Genomic DNA, 23,637 nt, shown 5'->3' with positions numbered 1-23,637 from the left:
TTAAAGATTTTATTTACTTATTTGACAGACAGAGATCACAAGTAGGCAGAGAGGCAGGCGGAGGGGGAGGGAGGAGCAGGCTCCCTGCTAAGGAGAGAGCCGGACGTGGGGCTCTATCCCTGTACCCTGAGACCATGACCTGAGCTGAAGGCAGAGGCTTAAGCCACTGAGCCACCCAGGCGCCCTGCTCTTAAGGAAAATACTAGATCTCTGGCTCTAAACCTCATCTGTAAAATGGGGGTGGTGATAATGCAATCACAGAACTATTTTAAGAATTACATAAGGCAACGTATGTAAAGCACTTGGCCGTCAGAGTATGCTGAGTGAATGGGAGACAGTAATGGGTTTGTCATGGGAGTAACAGAAGATACGACTAGAAGGGGAGAATGAGATCAGTTTGTGGAAGGCTCTGAAGGCCAGTTTAACAGTCTGGCCTCCAACATGAAAGACACCTTTCCAAAGGCACCCAGATGGCCAACAGACACATGAAAAGATGCTCAACGTCACGTATCATTAGGGAAACGCAAATCAAAACCACAATGAGACATTATCTCACACCTGTCAGATTGGCTAAAATTGACAGTGCAAGAAACAACAGATGTTGGTGAGGACGTGGAAAAAAGGTGCCCTCTTGCACTGTGGGTGGGAGTGCAAAGTGGTGCAGCCACTCTGGAAAACAGTATGGAGGCTCCTCAGAAAGTTAAAAATAAAATGATACTATGATCCAGTGATCACACTACTGGGTATTCACCCACGGAATACAGAAACAGTAAGTCGAAGGGATATACTCCTGGCTGACATTCACTGCAGCATTATTTACGATAGCCAAGTTACGGAAGTGGTCCAGGTGTCCACTGACCGATGACTGGAAAAAGAGAATGTGGTATATATACACAATGCAATTCCTATTCAGCCATAAAAATAAGGAAATCTTCCCATTTGCAATGATGTGGATGGACCTAGAGAGTATCATGCTAAGTGAAATAAGTCAATCAAAGAAAGACAAACACCATACGATTTTACTCACATGTGGAATTTAAGAAATGAAACAAATGAGTAAAGTGGAAAAAGAAAGAGAGAGGGAGGGAAAGAAACCAAGAGGCAGACTCTTAACTCTAGAGACCAAACTGATGGTTATCAGCGGGGAGGTGGGTAGGGGATGGGGGAAATAGGTGAGGGGGTTGGGGGGGGGGACACTTGTGATGAGCACCAGGAGATGTACGGAAGTGATGATTCAGTATATTGTACTCCTGAAACTAATATTACATTGTATGTTAACTAACTGGAATTTAAATAAAGACTTAAAAAATAGATACTTGAATTTGACTTAATACGGGCAAATTTCAATGCCATAAAAGCACTTACTTTTCCTGTGTTGTGTGTGGGGTGTGTGTGTGTGTGTGTGTACATGCAGGCACGTGTGTTTATCATCAGGAGAAACAGAATTCCAGATTACTAAGGAAAGTGTCTTGTGATCACAGATGAGTATGGCAGATATCCAACTTATGCCCACTGGGGTCTAGAATAATTTAGAATAAATTCACGCTTATAGATACATGTGAAGTTTGAAGCAGAGTAGTCGTAAATGCTGGGATTGTCTTCTACCCGGCCTACCGTATGCTACAAGAACAAATGAACTTGGTTGCAAAGGAGTTATACGTTAAAGGGAGACCATTTGGCTGAAGGTGAAATGAAGTCATATTCAAGGACATTAAAGACAAACAGTAGCCGCTTTCTCCCTGGCTTCACTCTCTGTTGCTTCAGCTACTCGATGTCGGCTGTGGTGTGAAGACAGGTGATCCTCCTCCTGACGTAGCCTCAGAAGTTCAATAGTAGCCTAACGGCCACATCACAAGACCCGCACGGTTTACCTCGCTTCATCTCTCCACAGGGGCATTTTCCCCACCCCCCCATTTACCACAAACAGCAGGGTGAGTAAGGAGAGTGAGATATTCTGAGAGAGAGAGACCACCTTCACATAACTTTTATTATACGGTATTGCTGTAACTATTCGATTTTGTGGTTACTTACTGTTGTTAACCTCTCAAAGCACCTAATTTATAAATTAAACTTTATCTTGGGTAGGTACGTATAGGAAAAACCACAGTACATATAAATTTCAGTAGGATCCGTGGCTTCAGGCGCTGGGGGTCTCGGAACACCTACTCTGCAGATGAGGGGGTCTACCACAGTGAGAAGCCTGGAAGTGGAGAGACGAGATGGGATATAGTTGCCAGAACCCAGGGATGAGGCAGGAGGGGCTGTACAAGGAAGCTTAATAAAAACTCATTATTTACAATCCCCCCTCCTCTTTTCTCTTGATGTCCATAACCACGGCAGCTACCGGGCCTGCTTTTCTTTAACTAATAATTTAGTATAATGATACGCTCTAGGGAATAAAAATTAAAGGGGTGCCTGGGTGGCTCAGTGGGCTAAAGCCTCTGCCTTTGGCTCGGGTCATGGTCCCGGGGTCCTGGGATCGAGCCCCGTGTCGGGCTCTCTGCTTAGTGGGGAACCTGCTTCCCCCCACCCCACTCTCTCTGCCTGCCTCTCTGCCTACTTGTGATCTCTGTCAGTCAAATAAATAAATAATATTAAAAAAATTAAAAATTGGGTTATAGTAATCCTTGTAAATTTTTATGTATCAGCTCATAGATTATACACCTCATCATTCACTGAAATATCAAATATTTATTTTATGGCGGTAATACATATTCGCTCTAGCAAAATTAGAACACAGAGCTAAATACAAAGATAAAAAAATATAATCTGACCACTCAGAGATTATGTTCGTTTTCTCTCCAATCAGATATCTTTCTTGATTCATATGGAATTTTAAATACCTAAGGCCAAATGTTACTGTACATTTTGGATGTTTCTTTGCAATTAGCACCTACATATGTCATAAATAAGTTTTGTTTGTTTGTTTGTTTAAAGAGAGGGAGAGAGAGAGAATCTTAAGCAGGCTCTGTGCTCAGTGCAGAGGACATGGGATTTGATCTCACAGCCCTGAGATCATGACCTGAGCTGAAATCAAGAGTTGGAAGCTCAACCAACAGAGCCATCTAGGCACCCCCAGAAATTAGGTTGTTGTTTTTTTTTTTAAAGATTTATTTATTTATTTATTTATTTGACACAGAGAGAGAGAGAGAGAGAGAGATCACAAATAGGCAGAGAGGCAGGCAAAGAGAGAGAGGAAGGGAAGCAGGCTCCCCGCTGAACAGAGAGCCTGATGCGGGGCTCGATCCCAGGACCCTGAGATCATGACCTGAGCTGAAGGCAGAGGCTTAACCCACTGAGCCACCCAGGTGCCCCCATAAATTAGTTTGTTTTTTTTTCCCCATAAATTAGTTTTTAATGAAAAGATTAAAGAGAGAAAAAGGAGAAATGGAACTAACTTTACTGAAGTCCTATGATATGTTAAGTAGTTTCACCTAATTTATCTGTTTTGAATTTCAAAAAAACTCCATGAGGTTGACATTATTTTGAGATGAAGAGACTAAGGCTCAGAGAAATAAACTACCTGCCCAAAGTAAGAGGGAGAATCAAGATTCAAAGTGAGGTCTGCAGAACTCCAAAACTGTGTGTCTTACCTAGTCACCAGTGAAATTTTTGCTTTTTATTTAAAAAAATTATTTTAAATTATGAAGTTTTGAATTTGTCTAATTTATATAAAATCAGATGTGGTAACCCATTGAACCACACCAGAGAATCTGCTTGGGTTTCAGTTTTAGGATATAAATTTGTAGGTTTTTCTATGCTTATTTTTTGAAAAAGATTTTCTTTATTTATTTGAGAGAGAGAGAGAGTGTAAGCACATGCATGAGCAGGAAGCAGGGGAGGGGCAGAGGGAGAAGCAGACTCCCCACTGAGCAGGGAGCCCTACATGGGCTTGGATCCCAGGTCCCTGAGTTCACTACCGCAGCCCAAGGCAGACGCCTAACCAGTTGAACCACCCAGATGTCCCTGGAGTTATTTTGATTAGAAAGAAATGACCAGTTCTTATGAAATAAGCACTGCCGTGGATACTATAATGTGAAATTCCTTGAGTAATAATTTATACTAAATTCCTAACAGGGTCTTGTCTTTTGGTTGACTTCCACATGAAACTATTTTTAAAATACTGAATAAAGTAGTAGTCCTTTTCCCCACAAAGATTGGTTCGTACACATGCCATTTAAGATTTTATTTATTTATTTTGACAGAGAGAGAGAGATCACAAGTAGGCAGAGAGGCAGGCGGAGGGAGAGGGGGAAGCAGGCTCCCTGCTGGGCAGAGAGCCCAATGTGGGGCTCGATCCCAGGACCCTGAGATCATGACCTGAGCTGAAGGCTGAAGCTTAACCCACTGAGCCACCCAGGTGCCCCTACATGTCATATTTAAATACGGAAGGGGTTCCCATTTGGACGCACTCATCAAGTTTGTACATCACTAAGGCTATCGTTATACTTCAGTGTTATTAGCAAGTTCTATTGTTATTTTCTGAAGCTTTTGTGATTTAATCTACTCAATGCCGTTGATCCCATGCAGAGCCACTATAAATGGTTTTTAGCAGCTTGAATAGCACACCTGCGCTTTGAATGCTGGTAAGCATAGAATGGTGCGCATCACAGAACCTTGTTTCCCGCCATCATCCTGGCCCAAGCATTAGCTTTGGAAATAGTAATCAAGTTGTGACTTGCAGGGTCTCAGGTTTTGCTTTGTTGTTTTCTCCATATACTGATTTCGAGGGGTTAAGGCTTTTCTCACAGAGATGATATGTGTGCCTACCGTTGTTATCACTATGTGTTTTTACTTATCCAATTAGTCCCACAGCAATTAAACTGGTGGCTCCTTTTCTCAAAGAAGGTTCTTTCATTTGTGAGACAGAAGAACCAAGGTTGATTGGATGTGCCTGAATGGGGGCAGTAGGAGTTGAGATCATTGTTTTCTTGTCTCCCTGTAATGAAAAAGACTGACTAATCATAACACCATGGCATCTCAGAGTTCAAGTGCCCACGGAGGTCATTTAGTCCAGGAGTCTTCAAATAAGAGGAGTCATACTCCTAGGTGTGAAGACTACATGAAGACTTTTTTCCTTCCTCCCTCCCTCCTTCCTTCCCTTCTTCCTTACATATTTTGGGAAGATTTTCAATGAGGAAAGCAGTAGTCTGTTTTAAGGGAATTAACTTCTAGAACCTCAACAATTTCCATATGTAGACTCTCTTTACAACAGAAGGGCATACCTCTCACATATTCAGAATCTTACTATGACACATTGTCTTGAGCATATAAAGCTTCTAATGTGCCAAACAAAGGCAAACTTGAAAGTAGTTTTGCTGACGAAGCCTCCTTTATTTGAGACACTATAAACCCAAGGGAGAGCTTTAGAGTCTTTCCCTGTCTTGCACGTATTTCTATCAAGGACAAAGTGTGGCATTAAGATCGGAATATTTAAGACTGTTGGTAAGTTGGGAAGTCCGAGACATCAAGAGGGAGAGAGAACATGTCTGTTTGGTGACCTCATTATCCATCCTAACCGCTGGCAGAGAACGCCTTCCGCCGGCAGAAGAGTTTCATGACTATGAAGACAACATCCATAAGGTAAGAACTATTAAAGGCAGTGATGCCTTGTTCGATCCAGCTGCCAAACTCATGGCAAGGATCTGTGCTCTATCTGTCTCTCTGCTATCGCCTTAGAGAAGGAATTCAGAGATGTGATGACTGGGACAAAACGTATTATTACTTTATTTGAACTGAAGAAATCTTTTCCTGACAGAAAGTTTCATTTTAATGAGTCCTAGCTCTGCCAGGAAATTATCCAGTATTTCCCACAAATTAAATGAGCCAATTAGAGGTATTTAAAACATATGCTACAACGAAAGCATTCAAAAGACACTGTAATAACAAAGGTAAATGAAAATGAACAGAAGTTCCATTTTCCACGCCGTTCTGTGGATATCGGGTTAAACAAAGCCACTAAGTTCAAGAAAGAGTAACGGGTACAATTAGGAGTGCTTTGCTAAACCTTGGGAACGCTTTTTATGGATATACTTCACAGAAGCTGAGCAATGGGTGGATTTGGAAGACTTGGGAACAAATATTTTTGAAAGCAGGTAGTTGTCAGTTCTGTGCTTTCAGTAAGACTGACAAAGACAAGTGACGGAGCCGACAGCTTGCAGACCGCTAAACACACCTTTTAGAAATAGATCACAACGTGATTCTTGACATATGACTAATAAGGATTTCAAACAGTTGAATAGCATCACTCTAAAAAAATCCTTTCCTTCCCATCTGCTTATTTTGCAGCAAAATTTCTTATATTTATGTTTATAAAAAAAGAAACAGGAATAAAATTGATACTGAATCTTTTTCCTTTGCTTTTGTAATAATATCCATCCATGACTACCTGGTCCATTTGGGACAGTCCCTATTCACCTTACTCGGAGAGGCATTTTCAATACATGTACACTTTTTATATTTAGTAGTTATAAAAATGGTTCACATAGTTATAGAATAATTAGGTTGATTTTAGTCAAATGGGTACAACTCATAATTACGAGCACAATTCCGTTTAAAAGAAAACAGGTTTTCAAAACATTTATGAGTCTTACGGTTGCAGGAAATACACTTGAATTTAAATCTGTATTCCTATTTTGTCTCAAGGCCCAAGAACTAAATAGCTGAAGATCACGCATCTAGTCTAGCTTTTTCTCTGAAATAGGACTCTTGCTTTAAAGTGCCCATCCAGTTCTATTTGTTTCTAATTGTTACACCATTTAGAATGAATATATTTTGGGGCACCTGGGTGGCTCAGTCGGTTAAGCGTCTGCCCTCAGCTTAGGTCATGATCTCAGGGCCCTGGGATTGAGCCCCGCATCAGGGTCCTTGCTCAGCAGGGGGGCCTGCCTCTCCCTCTCCCTTTACCCTTCCCCCCTGCTTGTGCTTGCTTGCTCTCTCTCTCCAATAAATAAATAAAATATTTAAAAAGAAAAAAGAATCCATTTGTTTTGAATTAAGTCTTATAATGGGTCTTTTCTAAAAGATGGATGCAGACCTGACCTCTTACTACAATCAGCGATGGAGTGGGACATGGCTGACTTTCCTTCACCTAAATCCACCGACCTGGCGGCTTAGATTAGTGTAACGTTCTTGCAAAAGCCTCCGGTGTGAACGTCAGGGGACCGTAGTTGTGTGAAGGGGCTTTGTCTTTCTAAATTCTGTACTACTGCTTTTCAAGTCCCGGCTCTTCTCTCATTTGGCCAAGTCAAGTGTGGTCCATCCTGTTAGCGTGTTCAAATGCTCTTCCTGGATTGGAACCACACCTGGAAGTCAGTGAGCCATTGACACAGTTTGATAAACTTGTAAATACTCGAGCAACCTTTTCCTCTGAAGCTCATCAGTCCTCCCAGATAAAAGCCAGGACACAGATGTCTTTCATCATGTCCTGAATTCCAGAACACTTTGGCTTCAGAGAAAATAAAAGGAGGGCCAGTTCTGGTGCTCTCTGTCCTCCCTCACTGAGATCACTCCATCCTTAAGCCCCCGAGCCTGAACCTGGGAATGATCATAGGAAACGGGAAGGTTGTTTGTAGGTTTTACTAAGAGAAAAAAATAGAGAGGGCAACAGAGTGCCCTGTAGTTATTCTAAACTCAAAGCGTGTGGGTTAGGAATCAAACCAATTAAAGCCTTCACAGTAAGAGTGAGGTGTACCATGTCTTCTAACACAATAGGGTATCATCTTGAAGATTTTTTTCCAACATGTCCTGTTGCGTCTGAATGTGGGAGCCACTAGCAGTCTTTTTACCTACTAACTGTGAATTTCCCTTTCATCAGTAAGTATGTGTCACAACAATCTGAACGTCTTAAAATATGGTTGTCAGAGCGTGAACACATAAAGAGGTCACATCCCTGAAGTTACTGTTACTCCTCTCCTTCTTGGGTGATCCCCTGTTTCTAGGCAAACACATCAGGAAAATTTTTTCCAAAAAATTGGCATTTTTCAGATACTGCATTAACCATGCCTTGAACTCTGAGATATTGTATAAATAATGATTTACCAACCCTAGATGTTATAAGGACAAAATGGAATATTGAAATCATACTCGTTATCAGGAGGTTTGGTGTCTGAAAATTATTCTGTGACATCAGAAAAAACACAGATGCTCAATACTAACTATTTTGCCATTCCAGATCATGACTTTGCTGCCTGCATAGGATGTGCATAAACAAGCCCATAACTATTAAAATGGAAAGGCCGAAAAGATATCCAACTGTGAAAGTCTAACTCCATTGTTGAGGAGGGTGAATGATAGTATCATCTGAAGTCCCGCAGAGGCACAAATAATGAAGATGTCAGGAAGCAAGGTTAGGCATTTACAGACAATCAGTAGCCCACCCTCCAAGCCTATGACATCACTTTGGATTCACACCCTGACTCTGAGATCTCTAAGAGAACATCTCTCTTTATAAACAACCGCATGCTGTAACTTAGCGTGGTGGACAGACAGGGTTGCATCACAAGTGAGGGGAATTGAAACAGAACTACTTTGCAAATACAGTTTAATGAACAAAAATCTGTAGGGCACCTAGTTAAGGAACTATTGCACACTGCAACTCAAATTTTATAAACAATACTGAAGAAAACGCAAGGCACCTGCGGCCCTTATAGCCCATTTCTTCAAATCATAGGCGATCTTCAACTTGCTATAAAATTTAATTCTCTGAAATTGTCCAGTATTTGAGAAAATTCATACACGATGAACAATAATGTAAAGTTGAAAAGCACTGGAATTATTTTGTTTCAACAGGACAAATCATATATATATACACATATATATGTATGTGTATATATGTACACACACATATATACGTAGTTTTTAAATCTGTGCTCAGGAGTTGAAAAAATTTTTTGTTCATACATAATTAACACAAAACATTACATTAGTTTCAAAGTACAGTGTGACGACCTGACACTTGTACCCAATGTGAAGCAGTCACCACGATGAGTCTCGTTGACAGCCAACACCTCACGTAATTACAACCTCTTTCTTGTGATGGGAACTTTTAAGACCTACTCTTAGTGAGGGAGATGGACCATCAGAGACTCTGAACAACAGAGGACAGAGAACAAATTAAGGGTTGATAGAGGGAGGTGGGTGGGGGAGGGCCTGGATGGGGGCGGGCATTAAGGAGGGCACTTGTGATGAGCACCAGGTGTTGTATGTAAGGGATGAATCACTGAATTGTACTCCAGAAACCAATATTGCACTGTATGGTAACTAAAATTTAAAAAAAAATCTACTCTCTTAACAACATTCAAATATCTAATACAGTATTATTAGCTATGATCGCCATGCTCTATATTATACCCCATAATCTACTTACTTCATAACTGGAAGTTTGTACAAAAGGAGTGGTTGTTTTTGTTTTGTTTTGTTTTTGATTGGAGAAGTAATTTGCCAGAGTTACACTCGCCAAAATTTATGGCTTTTTATTTGTCTTATATTATCCCAAACAAGTCTCTGCTAAATTTTGGCATTTGTCTTATTGTTCTTTTCAAATAAAGTCATGTTGAAATATCCTGCCACAGTGCCCTCTATTTGCTAACTCACTGTAATTGCCTGCCTGGCTTCTCTCTCGTCTAGCAATTCACATGCCCTGAGAACAATGGTGATTATCTGCCCCCCCCCCACCACCACAGCTATATTCTCAGAGCCTTGCTCTATGCATGACATGTAACATATGCTCAGTAAATAACTTTACAATACTCTGCATTCAAAGGAATATTAAGGATAAGATTCCGTTCATAAAATCCAAATAACTAATAATAAGGATTTCTATTATTGCTTTAGGGAATATTCCTGATGCAGATTAAAAGATATATTTTCTTAAAAACTTAGCTACAAATTACAAGTGTGTGATCTAGAATTGTGTTAAAAAGGGTGAACTAATAATTATTGACATGTATCAAATCTTGCCATGTTCCAGTCACTGCGCGGCAGCCTACAGGCAGGATTTGATTTAAACGTCAGCACTACCGCACGGAGAATCAGCAGGTTAGGGAAGGTCACTCATGCCAAGCCAGCCAGTAAGAGAGCTTCCATTCTCAACCACTAGGCTCTACCAAATTTGTTCTGTGTATACTTTGCAAGGCACAGCGTTGGGCCCTTTATGTACTTCATAGCATTTAGTCGTACTATTTTTATCTATTTCTTTGACAGATATTAAATGAGCATGTTTTACATGTCTAAAACTGTGCTGAGAGCTTGGGACAGAGCAGCGGAAAACAGATATAATCTGTGTCTCTTACTCTGGCAAAGAAGACATACACTAAGTAGTAATAGTGATAGCCACTAACATTTTTCAATCCTTAAGATGGTTCTAACAATGAGAAAACCTAAGGTCAAAGAAGCTACAGACACCTTGTCCCAGGTAACACAGCCATTAAGGATCAGATCTAGGATGTGAAGCCAGGCGGGTTGGCTCTAAAGCCTAGGCTCTATCTCCCTCCTATACTGTTTCCGTATTAGAGTACGGCATGATCAACAGCCAGACTGTGGGGAGCCTTGGAAATCATTGAAAGGCATCTGATGGGAGTCTAGGTCACTGGAGGGGGTCAGAAAAGGGTACTGATAGCTCAAATTTGTGTTTGAAAACTCTGTGAGCAAGACTAGAGACATAACAGCCCAGACAGAAGACAGCCTCTCCAATTTAGGTGAGAGATGATGGATCCAAGAGATACTGTGAAGTTAGAACTGATAGGACTAGGTTATTCACTGAATCTGGAGGTAAGAGAGTAGGAGGAGTCAGGCATCCCTCCTGAAATTCTGGCCCAGGTAACTGGGTGAATGATGATGCCATTTCCTGGCCCAGAAAGCTGTGAAGGAGAGACAAATTTGGAAAGAGATGATACAGCAATTGTGTGTTCCAGAAGATGGTCACCACAATATCTTTAATCGCTCATGCCCCCATGAAATGAATCCCTGGCATTTACCCACAAGACAGAGAGTTTAATTCTCCTTCCCATGAATCTGGGCTGATCTTACTTTCTTGACCAACAGGATGCAATGGAAGTGACATCCTCAAGTGCCCAGTATCGTAGGATGTGCGAAGGCTTATAACTTCTGTGTGGGTCTCTTGGAATGCTCCCTCTTGGGATACTTCTCTTCAGAACCAGCTGCTCTGCTCTGAGAAGTCCAAGCCCCATGGAATGTTCTGGTCAGAAGCCACAGTTGAGTTCTGGCCAATACACAGCACTAAGTGCCAGCCATGAGAGTGAGCCACCTTGGACTTCTAGCTCAGTGAAGCTTTTAAGCAGCCCCAGCTGACATCTGAAAGCAACTGCACGAAAACAAGAAGCACAATCACCAGAATTTCCAAGTCCATGTCCAGAATCAGGAGAGCTGATACCAACTGTTCTCTTAAGCCACCGAATCCGGATGCAAGAATAGAGAACCAAAGTAGTTGATGGGCTCAGTTTTAGACCCGTGAAGTCTGAGGCACCTGGAAGACACCGTGGTGGAAAAGTTCCAAAGGGACCTGGATAGATTTTGCATAGTTGTCTGGAGCTCAAAGGTAGAAAAATATCTCTCTATATATCCATATATCATATATACCTATATTGATTTGGGAGCACACAGAATGTAACATAGCACAGAGAACGTGACCGAAGCCAGGAGAGCAGAGAAGAGAACACAGAGGAATCCTATTCCAAAAAAGAGCAGAGTCCTGAGTAGAGACAATGTGGAGGGATCAGCAGGAGAAAGCTGAGTCAACAGATGAGTCAAGTTACTGCCAAAGAGTCAGGAAGAGAGCCAAGGTGAATGAGGTATCACAGAAGCTACGAGAAAAGAACATTTCCATTAGGAGGGTTGGGTTAACTATCACATGCTACCAAGAACTCAAAGATGATAAAGATGGAAGAGCCTTCATTGATGCTACCGAGGTAGCACGTGATAACCCCAGAAGACACCAGTTTCAGTGCATGATGGTAGAGAACGAGCCATGAGAAAGGGGTATGTGGAAGGCGAGGAAATGAATATAATGAATACAGATGTTGTGCTCACGAAGGCTGGGTGTGACGGGAGAAGGGACAAATAGGGTAGAGCTGGACTAGGAGGGAGAGTCGAGAGATTTGGGGCTTTTTAAAAAAGACGCTGAGAGGCCTCCATAGGTTCTCATGTTCCTGGAAGGCGCCAACAGCGGGCAAATCCGGAAGACACAGAATGGGATCGAGAGTGCTCATGGGAAGATAAGCCTTGAATACAGGGCAAAGGGAGTGAACGTACAGACCCAGACACACAGAGGAATGATTTGTTTACAAGAAATTAAGAGAACTTCCTGGGGAGGTTTCTATTTGTTGTTGAACAGAAGGGCCATCTGTTGAGAGAGCTGGGTTCTGAGGACTGTGGGAAGATCTGGAACAAGGGTTGACAAGTGTGGATGGGAGTCTGCAAGGGAAGTGGAGTAGGGCGGCCAGACCTTTGGCAGTCAATGAGCCGGGAGATAGGTATTATGTACACATGAGGAAATTGAGGCTCCAGGAGGTTAGGTAACTTGCTCAAGGTTACAAAGTAAATAAATGAAGGAGCTAGGAACTGAATACAGGCCTGGGTCATTCTTTCTAGTACATTAGGCTAAGTGAATTCCTTGGTCCAGGGGAGTAACTGTAGTTTCTGGAAAGAGACGGGTATTGGAAGTTGAAAAACCTCATTCTCCTCTCTTCATCCACATTGTCCAATGTCCATCAGTTTTGCCTGAGACCCCACACTTCTGACACTTTGTCTCTAAAACTGGCAGTCATAGATGGTCTCATGGAATATAATAGAAATTCCTTTTTTATATACTAAATACCACTTAGAAGTTTCTGTTTAAATGGGCTTACAAGCTAGCAGGGAGTTTCCTGAAGCCTTAACCCCATGACTATTCCTTAGCATTGTACTTATAAAATGAGAATAAAATAGGACTGCATAAACAAAAGTATTGTATTTAGGGGCTGTGACTCAATTGTCTCATTATATTTAGCACAGTTAGATGTCCTAGTGAGCTTTGTTCAGAATTCTAAGGCTCTCCTAAGGGTGGCAATCTCGAATTTCTGAAGAGATGATGTGATAGGCTTCTCTGGATACTTTAAAAGCTGAGGTCGTGGACGATGGTGAATGGACAGGGCAGAATCATCACAGAGGTTTAAAAGCTGTGATTTTCAGGCACCTCCTCTGTCTTGTTAATACTGTCCCCTCCTGCCCCCCGAACCCCATGACGATGAGTATTTAAGAGATACATGGAAGTATTTAAGAGACACTTGGAAAAATGGAAATAAGAATCCTCACAATTTAGAGGTTTTTTTTTGGGGGGGGAGGGATGCTGTTCGAGACATAATAAAGAAGACAAGTGACTATTAATTAGGTCCCACTTTGCAGACAAGGTTTGAGCCCAGAGCTAGTCTTCCTTTCCGTAAGGAGAAATGCCTATGAACGCCAGTCCAGCTGGTGGGCTGGAGCATCAGTTCTTCTCCAGAGTATCTAAATCATCCTGGGGCATCTGGTGCCTGTTCCTTATGTGGGGAGCTTCTTTACAAGGCTAGGCTAGGAAGAAGGTTCTTTCCTTCCGTGTATATACAGTCCTACAGCCTCACGTCAACTGTACGCAGTGCATTCTGTGATCACCTCCGGGAACTTCAGTCTCTCTTAGAGGAGGGGACTTTCAGAGCAGTGCTATTGAAAGTGTGGACCACCATCTTTTGTAAACTGTGAAATTTTGTGAGTAAGTGTCAACCAGCACTTGTATAAACGGGAAACACAGCAGAGTAAGCAAAGCAGGGTGCATGTCACAAAATGAGGATAAGCACTATTTTGGGAAATGTATTTCAGATGGGTATGGGCGTGGGACATAGTGTGGATTTCTTACTGCAGTCATAGAGAAGAGGTTAAAACTCTATTCGCTCCGCAGAATTTCTGAAGCTGTATGTACTGATGTTCTTTCTTTTTTAAAAGATTTTATGTATTTGACAGAGAGAGAGAGCACAAGCAGGGGGAGCAGCAGAGGGAGAAGGAGAAGCAGGCTGCCTGCTCAGCAGGGCTCGATCCCAGGACCCTGGGATCATGACCTGAGCCGAAGGCAGACGCTTAACTGACTGAGCCACCCAGGGGCACCCCCCACCCCTTCCACCATGATGTTCTTTCAAATGCCTGGAACTGCTATGACCCCAGACGGTTTATTCCAGCATTATCCTAAAATCTTCTTGCAGGATCTGAACCACGAAGCCCCTTGACCAAAGTTACAAAGTAAACAGTGAAGAAGTTAGTGAAGAAGCTAGGATTTGAATGGAGGTTTATGTGAGCGGAGGACCACGGATTCAAGCAGAAGGAGGCACTCCCCGGCAGAGTACCAGGGACCAGCACGCGGCTGGGGGAGCATCTCTCAATCCACAGCTCTCCTAGTATTATGCCGCTCAAGTATTGTGGAACTAATTAGCTGTGCTCTATTTTCATCTTAACCATGATATAAGGCCAGGATGTTGTAAAAGAAAACATGCCTACAATAAGCCTTTCTCTTTTTAGACTAATTTCTTGAGTCTAAAAAAAAAAGTTCCTTCCACGTGTGGTTAGTACGTGCCATCGGGCTCTTTTCATAGAAACCATCCGCTTTAAGAGACAGGCTACATTTTAATCTCTAGAAGCCCAGAATAAACACTCTCCCTTTCTGTGCCATCACTTGAGCGAATGGTTCATCTGTCTGTTATCAGTGCATAAAAAATTAAACAGCTGTTTACTTAACTGCAATTTCCCCCACCTACAGTTTTCATTACTAATAGGTCACCAGCTTATAGTTCCTTGGAACACGTGGAGTCTTACATCAAAAGGCTCCATACAGGTGTGGGGCGAAGGGTATTTACTACTACCATGAAAATCTAACATCTTATAGAATTCCTCAGGCTCCCTGAGAAGGAAGAGAAATGCCATAAAGTATTGTTGTTAAAATAAAACAGAAGACGAGAAAACAGAGAACAGAAAAATGATGAAGGCATTAGTCATGGTGAATGGGTATGTGTCCAGTGGCAGCATATATAAAAATATAAATAAATAGATATTATGTTATCTATAAATACACAATAGCTTCTCTCTAGTCTTGCAGAGAAACTAGCCACACGAGGACGGACATAATTGATGCCAAAGCGGAAAATAAATACATCAGATAAGAAGAAACAAATGGGGAAGAAAAGCTTGGGAAATGTTTAAAGGCAGACAATATATTTATGTGACCAAAAAAGGTATCCGGTTGCTTTGACATATAAAGTATTATGACATTTTGTAAAAAGTCAGAAATTGCCAAGTGTCAAAATACACACACACACACACATATCGAAATAATGGACAGGTGTATATAATATAAATATATACATGCATATATACATTTTCCTGGGTGTTTATATAGAAAAACGAAAGGAAGAATTTTCAGACTTCTTAAATTCTGTTTTTAATTCAGAACCAAATGACCTGAAAGTCTGTTAGCCCCAAGTGCAAACTTATGAAGGTTTACAGAAAGGACAAGCAGAAGAAAGGTCAATAAATTATAATCCTTTAATGTGTCTTATATTTGAAAGCTTTTATAACAAAATTAATATAGTATTCCAACTCCATATGCTAGCTGAATGAAAAAAGCTTAATACACCCAAGATACAATATATGAGATGGTATAGTGAATTATAGCCTATTTACAGACTAAAAATAAGACAAAATACACACTTACAGAGGGAAAGGTGGAAAAGCCTAGCCATCAACTCAGAAGGCAGAAAATCATCCTATTCCTATAGTAAAAAGGTGAACTTCCAATCTTTCAGCTAAATGAATAAAAACCCCCTCATTAAAAGATGACATCTGTATTTCAAAATCTTTTCCCTCTCCCAGATATAACTGGATGTGACATGGATAAAAATAAATTTAAGGAAAAGAGATGTTAAAAGAAACACACAAGACACATAATTCTTTCTCTTACCATTGTCGCCAGAAGGTAATGATACCGTGTTTGTTGGCATAGTATCAGAATTCACTTTTCCATTCTCAAATGTGTCATTTTCAGTCTGCTGTAACTGCCAGTTGAGGCCAAAGAGATGCATTGCTGAGGGCAAAGAATACAAGTTGTTTAGAGGTCTGCTGGTTTTCGGCAGCCTGGCAACTGGTAAACATGTTTATAACGAGATTCGTAGGTAAAGTGAAAATTTCCATGTTCTGAAATACCGGAGATAATTGCATATAAAAATTAGAAAGGAAACAGTTCCTCACACAAAAGCAGCATAGAGAGCAACGCTGCCCAGGAGGCTCTTAGGAATGAATGATTATTTGCTCTGCTCTGAGTCCCACTCCTCACTGTCATTTAGGTAAGGGGTAGAAGGCTCTGTAGCAACATCCGCTTTGCTTGACCTCAGGCCACTTGCACACCTGTAATACTTAGTTGCAACATCCGTACCTTCTCGGGAAACATGATGCTGTTCATTGGGATTACAGTGAAAAGTAGCTGGTCTCCCAGATAAATCTGCTGGCCTATGAAATGATCAGAGTGAATTTAGATGCACAAAATATGGTAATGTTTGAATATTCTAGACTTAAGATGAATTTATGACATTCAGTTTGTCAACGGTGCAGATGAAGCAGCATGCTATGTATCAGGTAATTTCATGAAGAGTTTTTGATGTGGGTACGATAATCTTACAGATTTATAAAAAGTTTGTAAATGTGTTGACTAGATTTCTTTATTTGCAACATTTAGAAAAGAGACAACCATAAGACTTTATACATTTTATACTTAAAATTTTTATATTATTTTTCTTAATGTATTTGAAATGTTTACAAGAACAATTACCGTGATATTGACCACTAACCCTGAAGTAAACTTTCATTTGTGTTCCAGAGAACACAATTTCAGAATTCATCCCTAAGGAGGCTAAATATCCCTAGGGAAACTCAGGGATGAACATATCACCTTGTCACAAAGATTTTTTTTTTTTTTTTGGACATTATTTGCCATTTCACCATATAGATGGAATTTACCAGAGAGGTGAAGAAAGCCATAATGTTTAAGAAGTATTGTTAGAAACAGTGTGAAAGTCTGCGTGAAACACTGTCAAAAGGCAAGCCTTTATTAAATATGTAGTATATGTAGTAACACAATTAATTGGTCAGTGTAAAGAGCAGGGGCGTTAGACGGAGTTAGATTTTGGTTTAATCTTCAGTTTAGGATTTAACCTTGGACGAATGATGGAATATTATTGACATTAGTTTTACTTAAAAAATGAGGTTGGTTAAACCTACCTTACTTAATTGATGTGAACCTCCTAGCAGGATAGGTCTATGACAGTGTGTTACCGAGAGCTGGTACATACAAGGACCGTTCTTAGTGCATAAGTACTCCATTATTTATTGGCTCCAGATTACTGAACTGTTTCTTTTTTTAAAGACTTTATTTATTTATGAGAGGAGAGAGAGAGAGAGAGAGAGAGGCAGGCAGAGGGAGAGCTAGGCTCCTGGGGAGCAGGGAGCCCAATACGAGGTTCAATCCCAGGACTCTGGGATCGTGACCTGAGCTGAAGGTAGACACTTAACCGACTGAGCCACCCAGGCGCCCCTAGATTACTGAACTATTTGAAGTCACCTGACCAGACCACGCTACCTCTCAAAAAATAGTTCCTTCTGTCTGTATGGCTCTTCGTCCACTGTAAAATACCCATTCATTGCTCAGATGGTAGGTACCAGTTTTGAGGGGGAGCCTTCCCTGACTGAGTTAAGCATTTCTCCCAAGACTGTTTTCATTCCCTTTTGTATCTCATTTACCTTACACAGTGCCCCATACCTCATAGGTCTTAATACGTGTCTGTCAAGTAAATGAAATCTATTTTCTGATGTTTTCAACTAAGAAAACACTGTTGTGGATAAAAATACAGTAATTTAAGGGAAAAGTTAATAAATATAAGACAAATAAGTAAATGGTCAAGAACAGAGTGCTATATTAATAAATAATTAATGGCTATATTAGTGTAGTAGTCTATGAAAAGCAGTTGATTGAAAGTCCACTAGAACTTTATATTATTAAAGTTAAAAAAAAAAAAAGGTTCAACAGTTGGAGGGTATTCTACATGTTTCACATTCTTTTGTTAACGATTCCCGATATAAAATTATGCTACAGTAAGAAACAGCAAACCCAGATCCAAACATAGCTACATCTACCCTGTGTATTTTTAACAAATGTATATACTCCCCTTCTTAAATTATAATCTGGTAGCAGTTCCTTTCAAGCTCTGGTTTTTTAAGGATTAAGATAGAGCTTATAGAATCCTTGGGATTCACAAATTGTCAACTTGTAAGGAGGTATAACTTCATATGTCATTTTGCATTAAATTACATAGTGTTTGAACGGCAAAATGTCAGGAGATTTCTAAACATTTATCACTTCATACATTTTTCAAGGTTTTGGGTATTTCAGCAATTTTTGAATAAAATAATGGGAACTCATTCTACATACAGTACAAGCTTTGACAGACATACTTTGGCATAACGATGATAAATATTCTGAAAGGGTCAAAGTTTCTACACAAAATAATTTATCACCATTGTGAGCTTTTATGCAACATGAACAGTCTTCCTGAATGATAGATTTGCTTATATTATTGGTTTTAATAGACTTCGAAGAAGAGAGATAACCCATGGGATCCTGCACTGATGTCAAATGTTAGAAAGTAATGTTATGTTTCTGTTTAGAGAGTTATTTTATTTTATTTTACTTCATTTATTTTATTTTATTTTTTGCCAGATGGGCAATAGCTTTATTATATATATTTTTTCTTACAGTAAATCTCAATAAAATGAAATTCCAGTCTACTTAAGATGCTGTATAATGAGAACCACACCAAATAAAATTATATCTTGTTTAACATTCCATTGAAAACAGAGACCAACAAGTTGTCTGGTCTTGGGATAGTATGTACTTTGAAAATCTTGGCGTTTCGTATTTAGTTATGCTCTCACTCATTATGTGTAACTTGAGATTTTTCTACAAATACAGGGTATTAGTAAAAGTGACTCCAAAAATGAGAGAGGGGGAGACCGAGGGAGGCAGCAATCTCATAAAAGTCAAAAAATGCTAGAGAAATTACTGAGCAATTGTGCAACAGTGCTATATGGGAAAGTCTTGGCAGAGAAATAAGAGAAAATCAGTGAAATAAAACACATACGTAAATGCAGAAGGATGAGCCCAATTCTTCAACGCCCGGAGGTGGGAAATAAGATTTGAACCCATGGGAAAGCCTGTGGCACCATTACTCATGAATGGTGAAAATCCATCCTTGGTGTGTACACATGACTTAGTGCATTGTGGGGAGAGTGCCGAGGAGTGTCTGGGAACTCTGTGCCCTTAGGAGTCCGTCACCCCTCTGGGCACATAGCTTGGGTGAGGGGTATCAGCTGGCGGGAATGTTGTGTGCTAGAACATCATGACGCAGTATTTTTTTTTTTGGAGAAAACATTCATTAAGCACTTATCACGTTATCAAATGTTGTGTTAGTGCTTTACCTGTTTTATTTTTAATCTTCATGAAGACTCCAATGAATATTACTATTGCTTTTTTTTTTTTTTTTTTTCATTTTAAATCTGAGAACATTAAGGCTTTGGGGGGAAGTTAAGCTTTCAAGCAGGCAAACAGTAGACCCTGCCCTTCAACCCAGACCTTCTGATCACAAAGGGCTTAGCCCAATACCCCTGTCTGTTCTCCCAGGGGGCAGTGGAATGTGAAAATCCCTATTGAAGAAAGTGAAGTATACCTTTAGTGAGGGCCACAGGCTAGATGAGGTTTTTCTACCAGATCTAGAAAATGGAAGGCAGAGACAGTATTTGCTGGTGGAAGATGGGCAAAGATTCTTCTACATAACGTTTGTGTAATCCAGGCACATCTTCCATACAAGAACTTTCCCACTGAATTCTCTTTTGTAGAAGAAAATTTTACAGCAGTATAATGATGAAAATTCACAACAGGCTATTTTGGTTAACTCTAAGAGTCCTTTTTAAAAAAGATTTTATTTATTTCTTTGAGAGAGTGAGAGAGCGAGCACAGGCCCGAGGAGGCGCAGAGGGGGCGGGATAAGCACACTCGGCACTGAGCTCCGTGGAGTCCGAAGCAGGGCTTGATCTCTCGATCCCGAGATCATGACTTGAGCCGAAAATAAGAGTTCGATGCTCAACCTACTGAGCCACCCAGGCACCCCTCCAGGAGGCTTGAAAACAATTTAAAAATTACATGTGAACCCTATATGTGTGTATTTTAAAGTTATAGAAAGCATTCATGTAGAAATTTAATCTTAAAAAATCTGTTTCTGATATCATGTTTCATAGTTCCATACTGTTATTTCCATGTATATCTGGGTAATTGTAATGAGGGCTGGGGGCTGGATTCATATCTAAAATGTTATCCAAGGAAGAAGGGAATTTGTGAGGGACAGCAATAACGTTGTATGTCCGCTCAACTGCGTTTTTTACCTTTGAAGATACCTTGATTTCTATGAGCTTGGCTTTTTTTTTTTTTTTTAAGATTTATTTATTTCAGAGAGAGAGAGAGCTCGAGTAGGAGGGGGAGAGGGACAAAGAATCTCAAACACATTCTGTTCCTCGTCCAGAGCCCGACTTGGGGCTCGATCTCAATACCCTGAGATCAAGACCAGAGCTGAAGCCAAGAGTCGGACGCTTAACTGACTCAGCCGCCCAGGCGCCCTGAAGTCTATCATCTTCTGATAAGGTATTGCATGACAGGGGCCATCATCCCTGTTGTCCCAGTAAAACACAGGCAGACAGCAGGTTAGTGACCTACCCAATGCCTTTTAAAAAGTTAGTGTTTAAAGAAGATCAAAAAAATAAGTAAATAAATAAAGAAGATCAGATCTCTTGACCCAGTTTCAGGATTCCTTTTCCTATACTGTGCTGTTGTCCTTATTTCAATTGTTCTGAATCAAAATTTAAAGAAATTTAAAAAATTTTAACACAAATTGTGGATTTATTTCTTTTTTGACAGCAGCACATATGATCAGAAGTTGTCCAGTTGTTGGAATGGGCTTCTAAGTACAAGACATTTACCCACTAAAAATAAGTGGCATTTTGCAAAATCATCTGCACTTTGCTATTTGGAATTTGAAATATATTTTCTTTATATTAAAAACCTCAGTCCCCAGTTGGTCTACAAAAGTCTATCTCTACATCCAATAGAAACATGTATCTACCTAGCACCAAAAAACATGAACAAGAATGTTCTTAGAGGCATTATTTGTAATAACCTCAAACTGGAAACCCAGATGTCTGCCAGCAGTAAAAAGGATAAACAAATTATAGTGTTTATCATATATCGTACCGTATCATTACAGTCAACCAAGGAATTCCACAGACCAATGTAAATGAATCAGGCATCGCCAGGTGCAATGATATGGATACAGGTCACAAACATACTAAGAGTAAGAGAACCCATAAAAAAAATGAATATTGTGTAAGTCAATGTGTATAAAGTTCAAAAGCAGGTAAAATTAACTGGTAGGAGGAACAGAAGTCACCAGAATAATTACCTCTAGGGAGGGGGACTAGGTAATGACTGGGAGAGACCACAGGGGACTTCAGTGACCCCACCAGATAGGAGCTAGAGGGAAGATCTAGGCTTGCTTAGTGCAAATCTCAGGTGTGAGACAGAAAACAATCTGATTAAACAAATTCACGTGTTGGGTTCATGACTGTCAGTTCCTGGCCTTCCCAGACTGATTCGTAGTTTAGAAACATTATGGCTTGTCTTGGCGAGGATGTGGAGAGACTCTTAAGCCTTGTGCACTGTTGATGAGACTGTAAAGTGGTTCAATTACTATGGAAAACACTTGAGTGGGTCCCCAAAAAATACATAAATAAGTAAATAAAACTGGAACTACTGTATGACCCAGAATCCCACTCCTGGACATACACTCAAAAGAACTGAAAGCAGGTCTCAAAGACCTATTTGCACAACCATGGTCATAGGAGCGCTACTCATAACAGTCAAGAGACAAAAGCAACCCAAATGTCCACCAAGAGAAGAATGGGTGAAGAAAAAACACAACGGACTATAAGTCAGTCTGAAAAAGGAAGGGAGCCTTTGCCACAGGCTATAACATGGACGAACCCTGAGGACATGCTGTTAAGTGAAATAAGCCAGTTGCCAGAAGACAAATCATATTTTGATTCCACTTACATGGGGTATCTAAAGTAGTTCAAATTCAGAGGCAGAAAGAATGGTGGTTACCAGGAGGTCAGGGTAAGGGGAAATGGGCAGTTGTTTAAAAAGTGCAGAGTTTCAGTTCTGTAAGATGGAAAAGTTGCAGAGATCTGTTGCACAACCGTGTGAATATATCACAGGGCTCATGAACTGGCCAGATTTGCTTGTCTACCATTTAAATCATGCCCTCAATTTCCCTGCTCCCACGCTTTTGTTCCTGTCATTCCTGGCCTCTGGGATGCCGCCCCCCACCCCAAGTTCCGTCTGATGACATCTCCCAACACCTCGAAGTCCAGTTGAAATGACATTTGTTCACAAGGCCTTCGTGGAATGAGTGACTATCCTGTTCTACCATAGCACTGGTAGTATTTTACCGAAAACATCCCACTTTTTGTCTGAATAAATTTTTTACTTCCTGCTTTTGTGAGGAGCGGGGAGTTATAAGAGAAGCAGAAATGGATCTTTGCAGTGAAGGGGTAGAACAGGCACGTCAAGGGGAAACAGAGAGCAGTTTGGGAAGAAAGAGAAGAAAGATAGGATTTTAGCTATGAAAAAATCAGAGAGGATGGTTAAGGGAAAGGTTTAATATATAATTTAGCTTTTTCAATATTTTGTTGAAAGTTGATCTTAGAGGCCTGGATCTCTGTAGTCACATTGGCTCCTGAGAAACAGGGGTGACTAACAGAGCCCCTGAGACTGTTAACAGTAAGAAGAAGCCTTGGGGACATCTCGTATAATTCCTCCATTTTTCTCGGGGCAGGAGAACATAGATTTCCAAGATGATTCCCAGTCCAAATGCTTTTATTTATTTATTTTTAAAGAGAGTTTATTTATTTGTCAGAGAGAGAGGGAGGAGGGAGAGTGGTGGGGAGAGGAGAAGCAGGCTCCCCGCTGAGCAAGGAGCCTGACTACAGGCTCGATCCTAAGACCTCAGAATCAGGACCTGAGCCAGAGGCAGACGCTTAACCAACTGAGCCACCCAGGGATCCCAGAACACTTTTAAATAAGTCGCAATATCTAACATTTGTCATTGACAAACTTAATGAGCACACTTTAATTCTATCACTCGCGTTGATGATAAAAAAATATCATGATATCAACTCTAGAAATAACACACGTGGATGTGAAGCCATCGGTCATTATCACAAACGATGTCACTAACAGCCAAACGGTCTACTTTACAGACTGTATCTTTCTAGACCGTCTCATGGTGTTCTTGGATTCAACCAATCTGAAGATATTTACAAGGAAATATTTCTTATATAATTGAAAAAAATCATTCTAATATCACTTAGGTTTTTTCTGTAGGGTTTCCCAGTTAATGATGAGCAAAAAAAGCCTCACTAATTGAAATAATTTGGAGACAATATGCTCGTGAAATTCTATGAGGA

At 40.5% G+C, this 23,637-nt stretch overlaps 1 protein-coding gene across 9 annotated transcripts in view; it reads right to left on the bottom strand.

Moving 5' to 3' along the window:
• Positions 1 to 23,637, bottom strand: part of TENM3 (teneurin transmembrane protein 3) — a gene marked incomplete at its 5' end in the record, with an annotated part of 433,573 nt that overhangs the window by 116,902 nt on the left and 293,034 nt on the right. For all 9 annotated transcript variants that reach the window (XM_080797211.1, XM_080797212.1, XM_080797213.1 and 6 more), the window contains one exon: positions 15,977 to 16,099. In XM_080797211.1, coding sequence (XP_080653337.1) covers positions 15,977 to 16,099 — 123 coding nt within the window. The remainder of the gene's footprint in view (positions 1 to 15,976; positions 16,100 to 23,637) is intronic.

Source organism: Martes martes (assembly GCF_963455335.1).
Source record: "Martes martes genome assembly, chromosome: 2".
Lineage (NCBI taxonomy): Eukaryota > Metazoa > Chordata > Mammalia > Carnivora > Mustelidae > Martes > Martes martes.
This window is presented reverse-complemented; position numbering and strand designations above follow the sequence as displayed.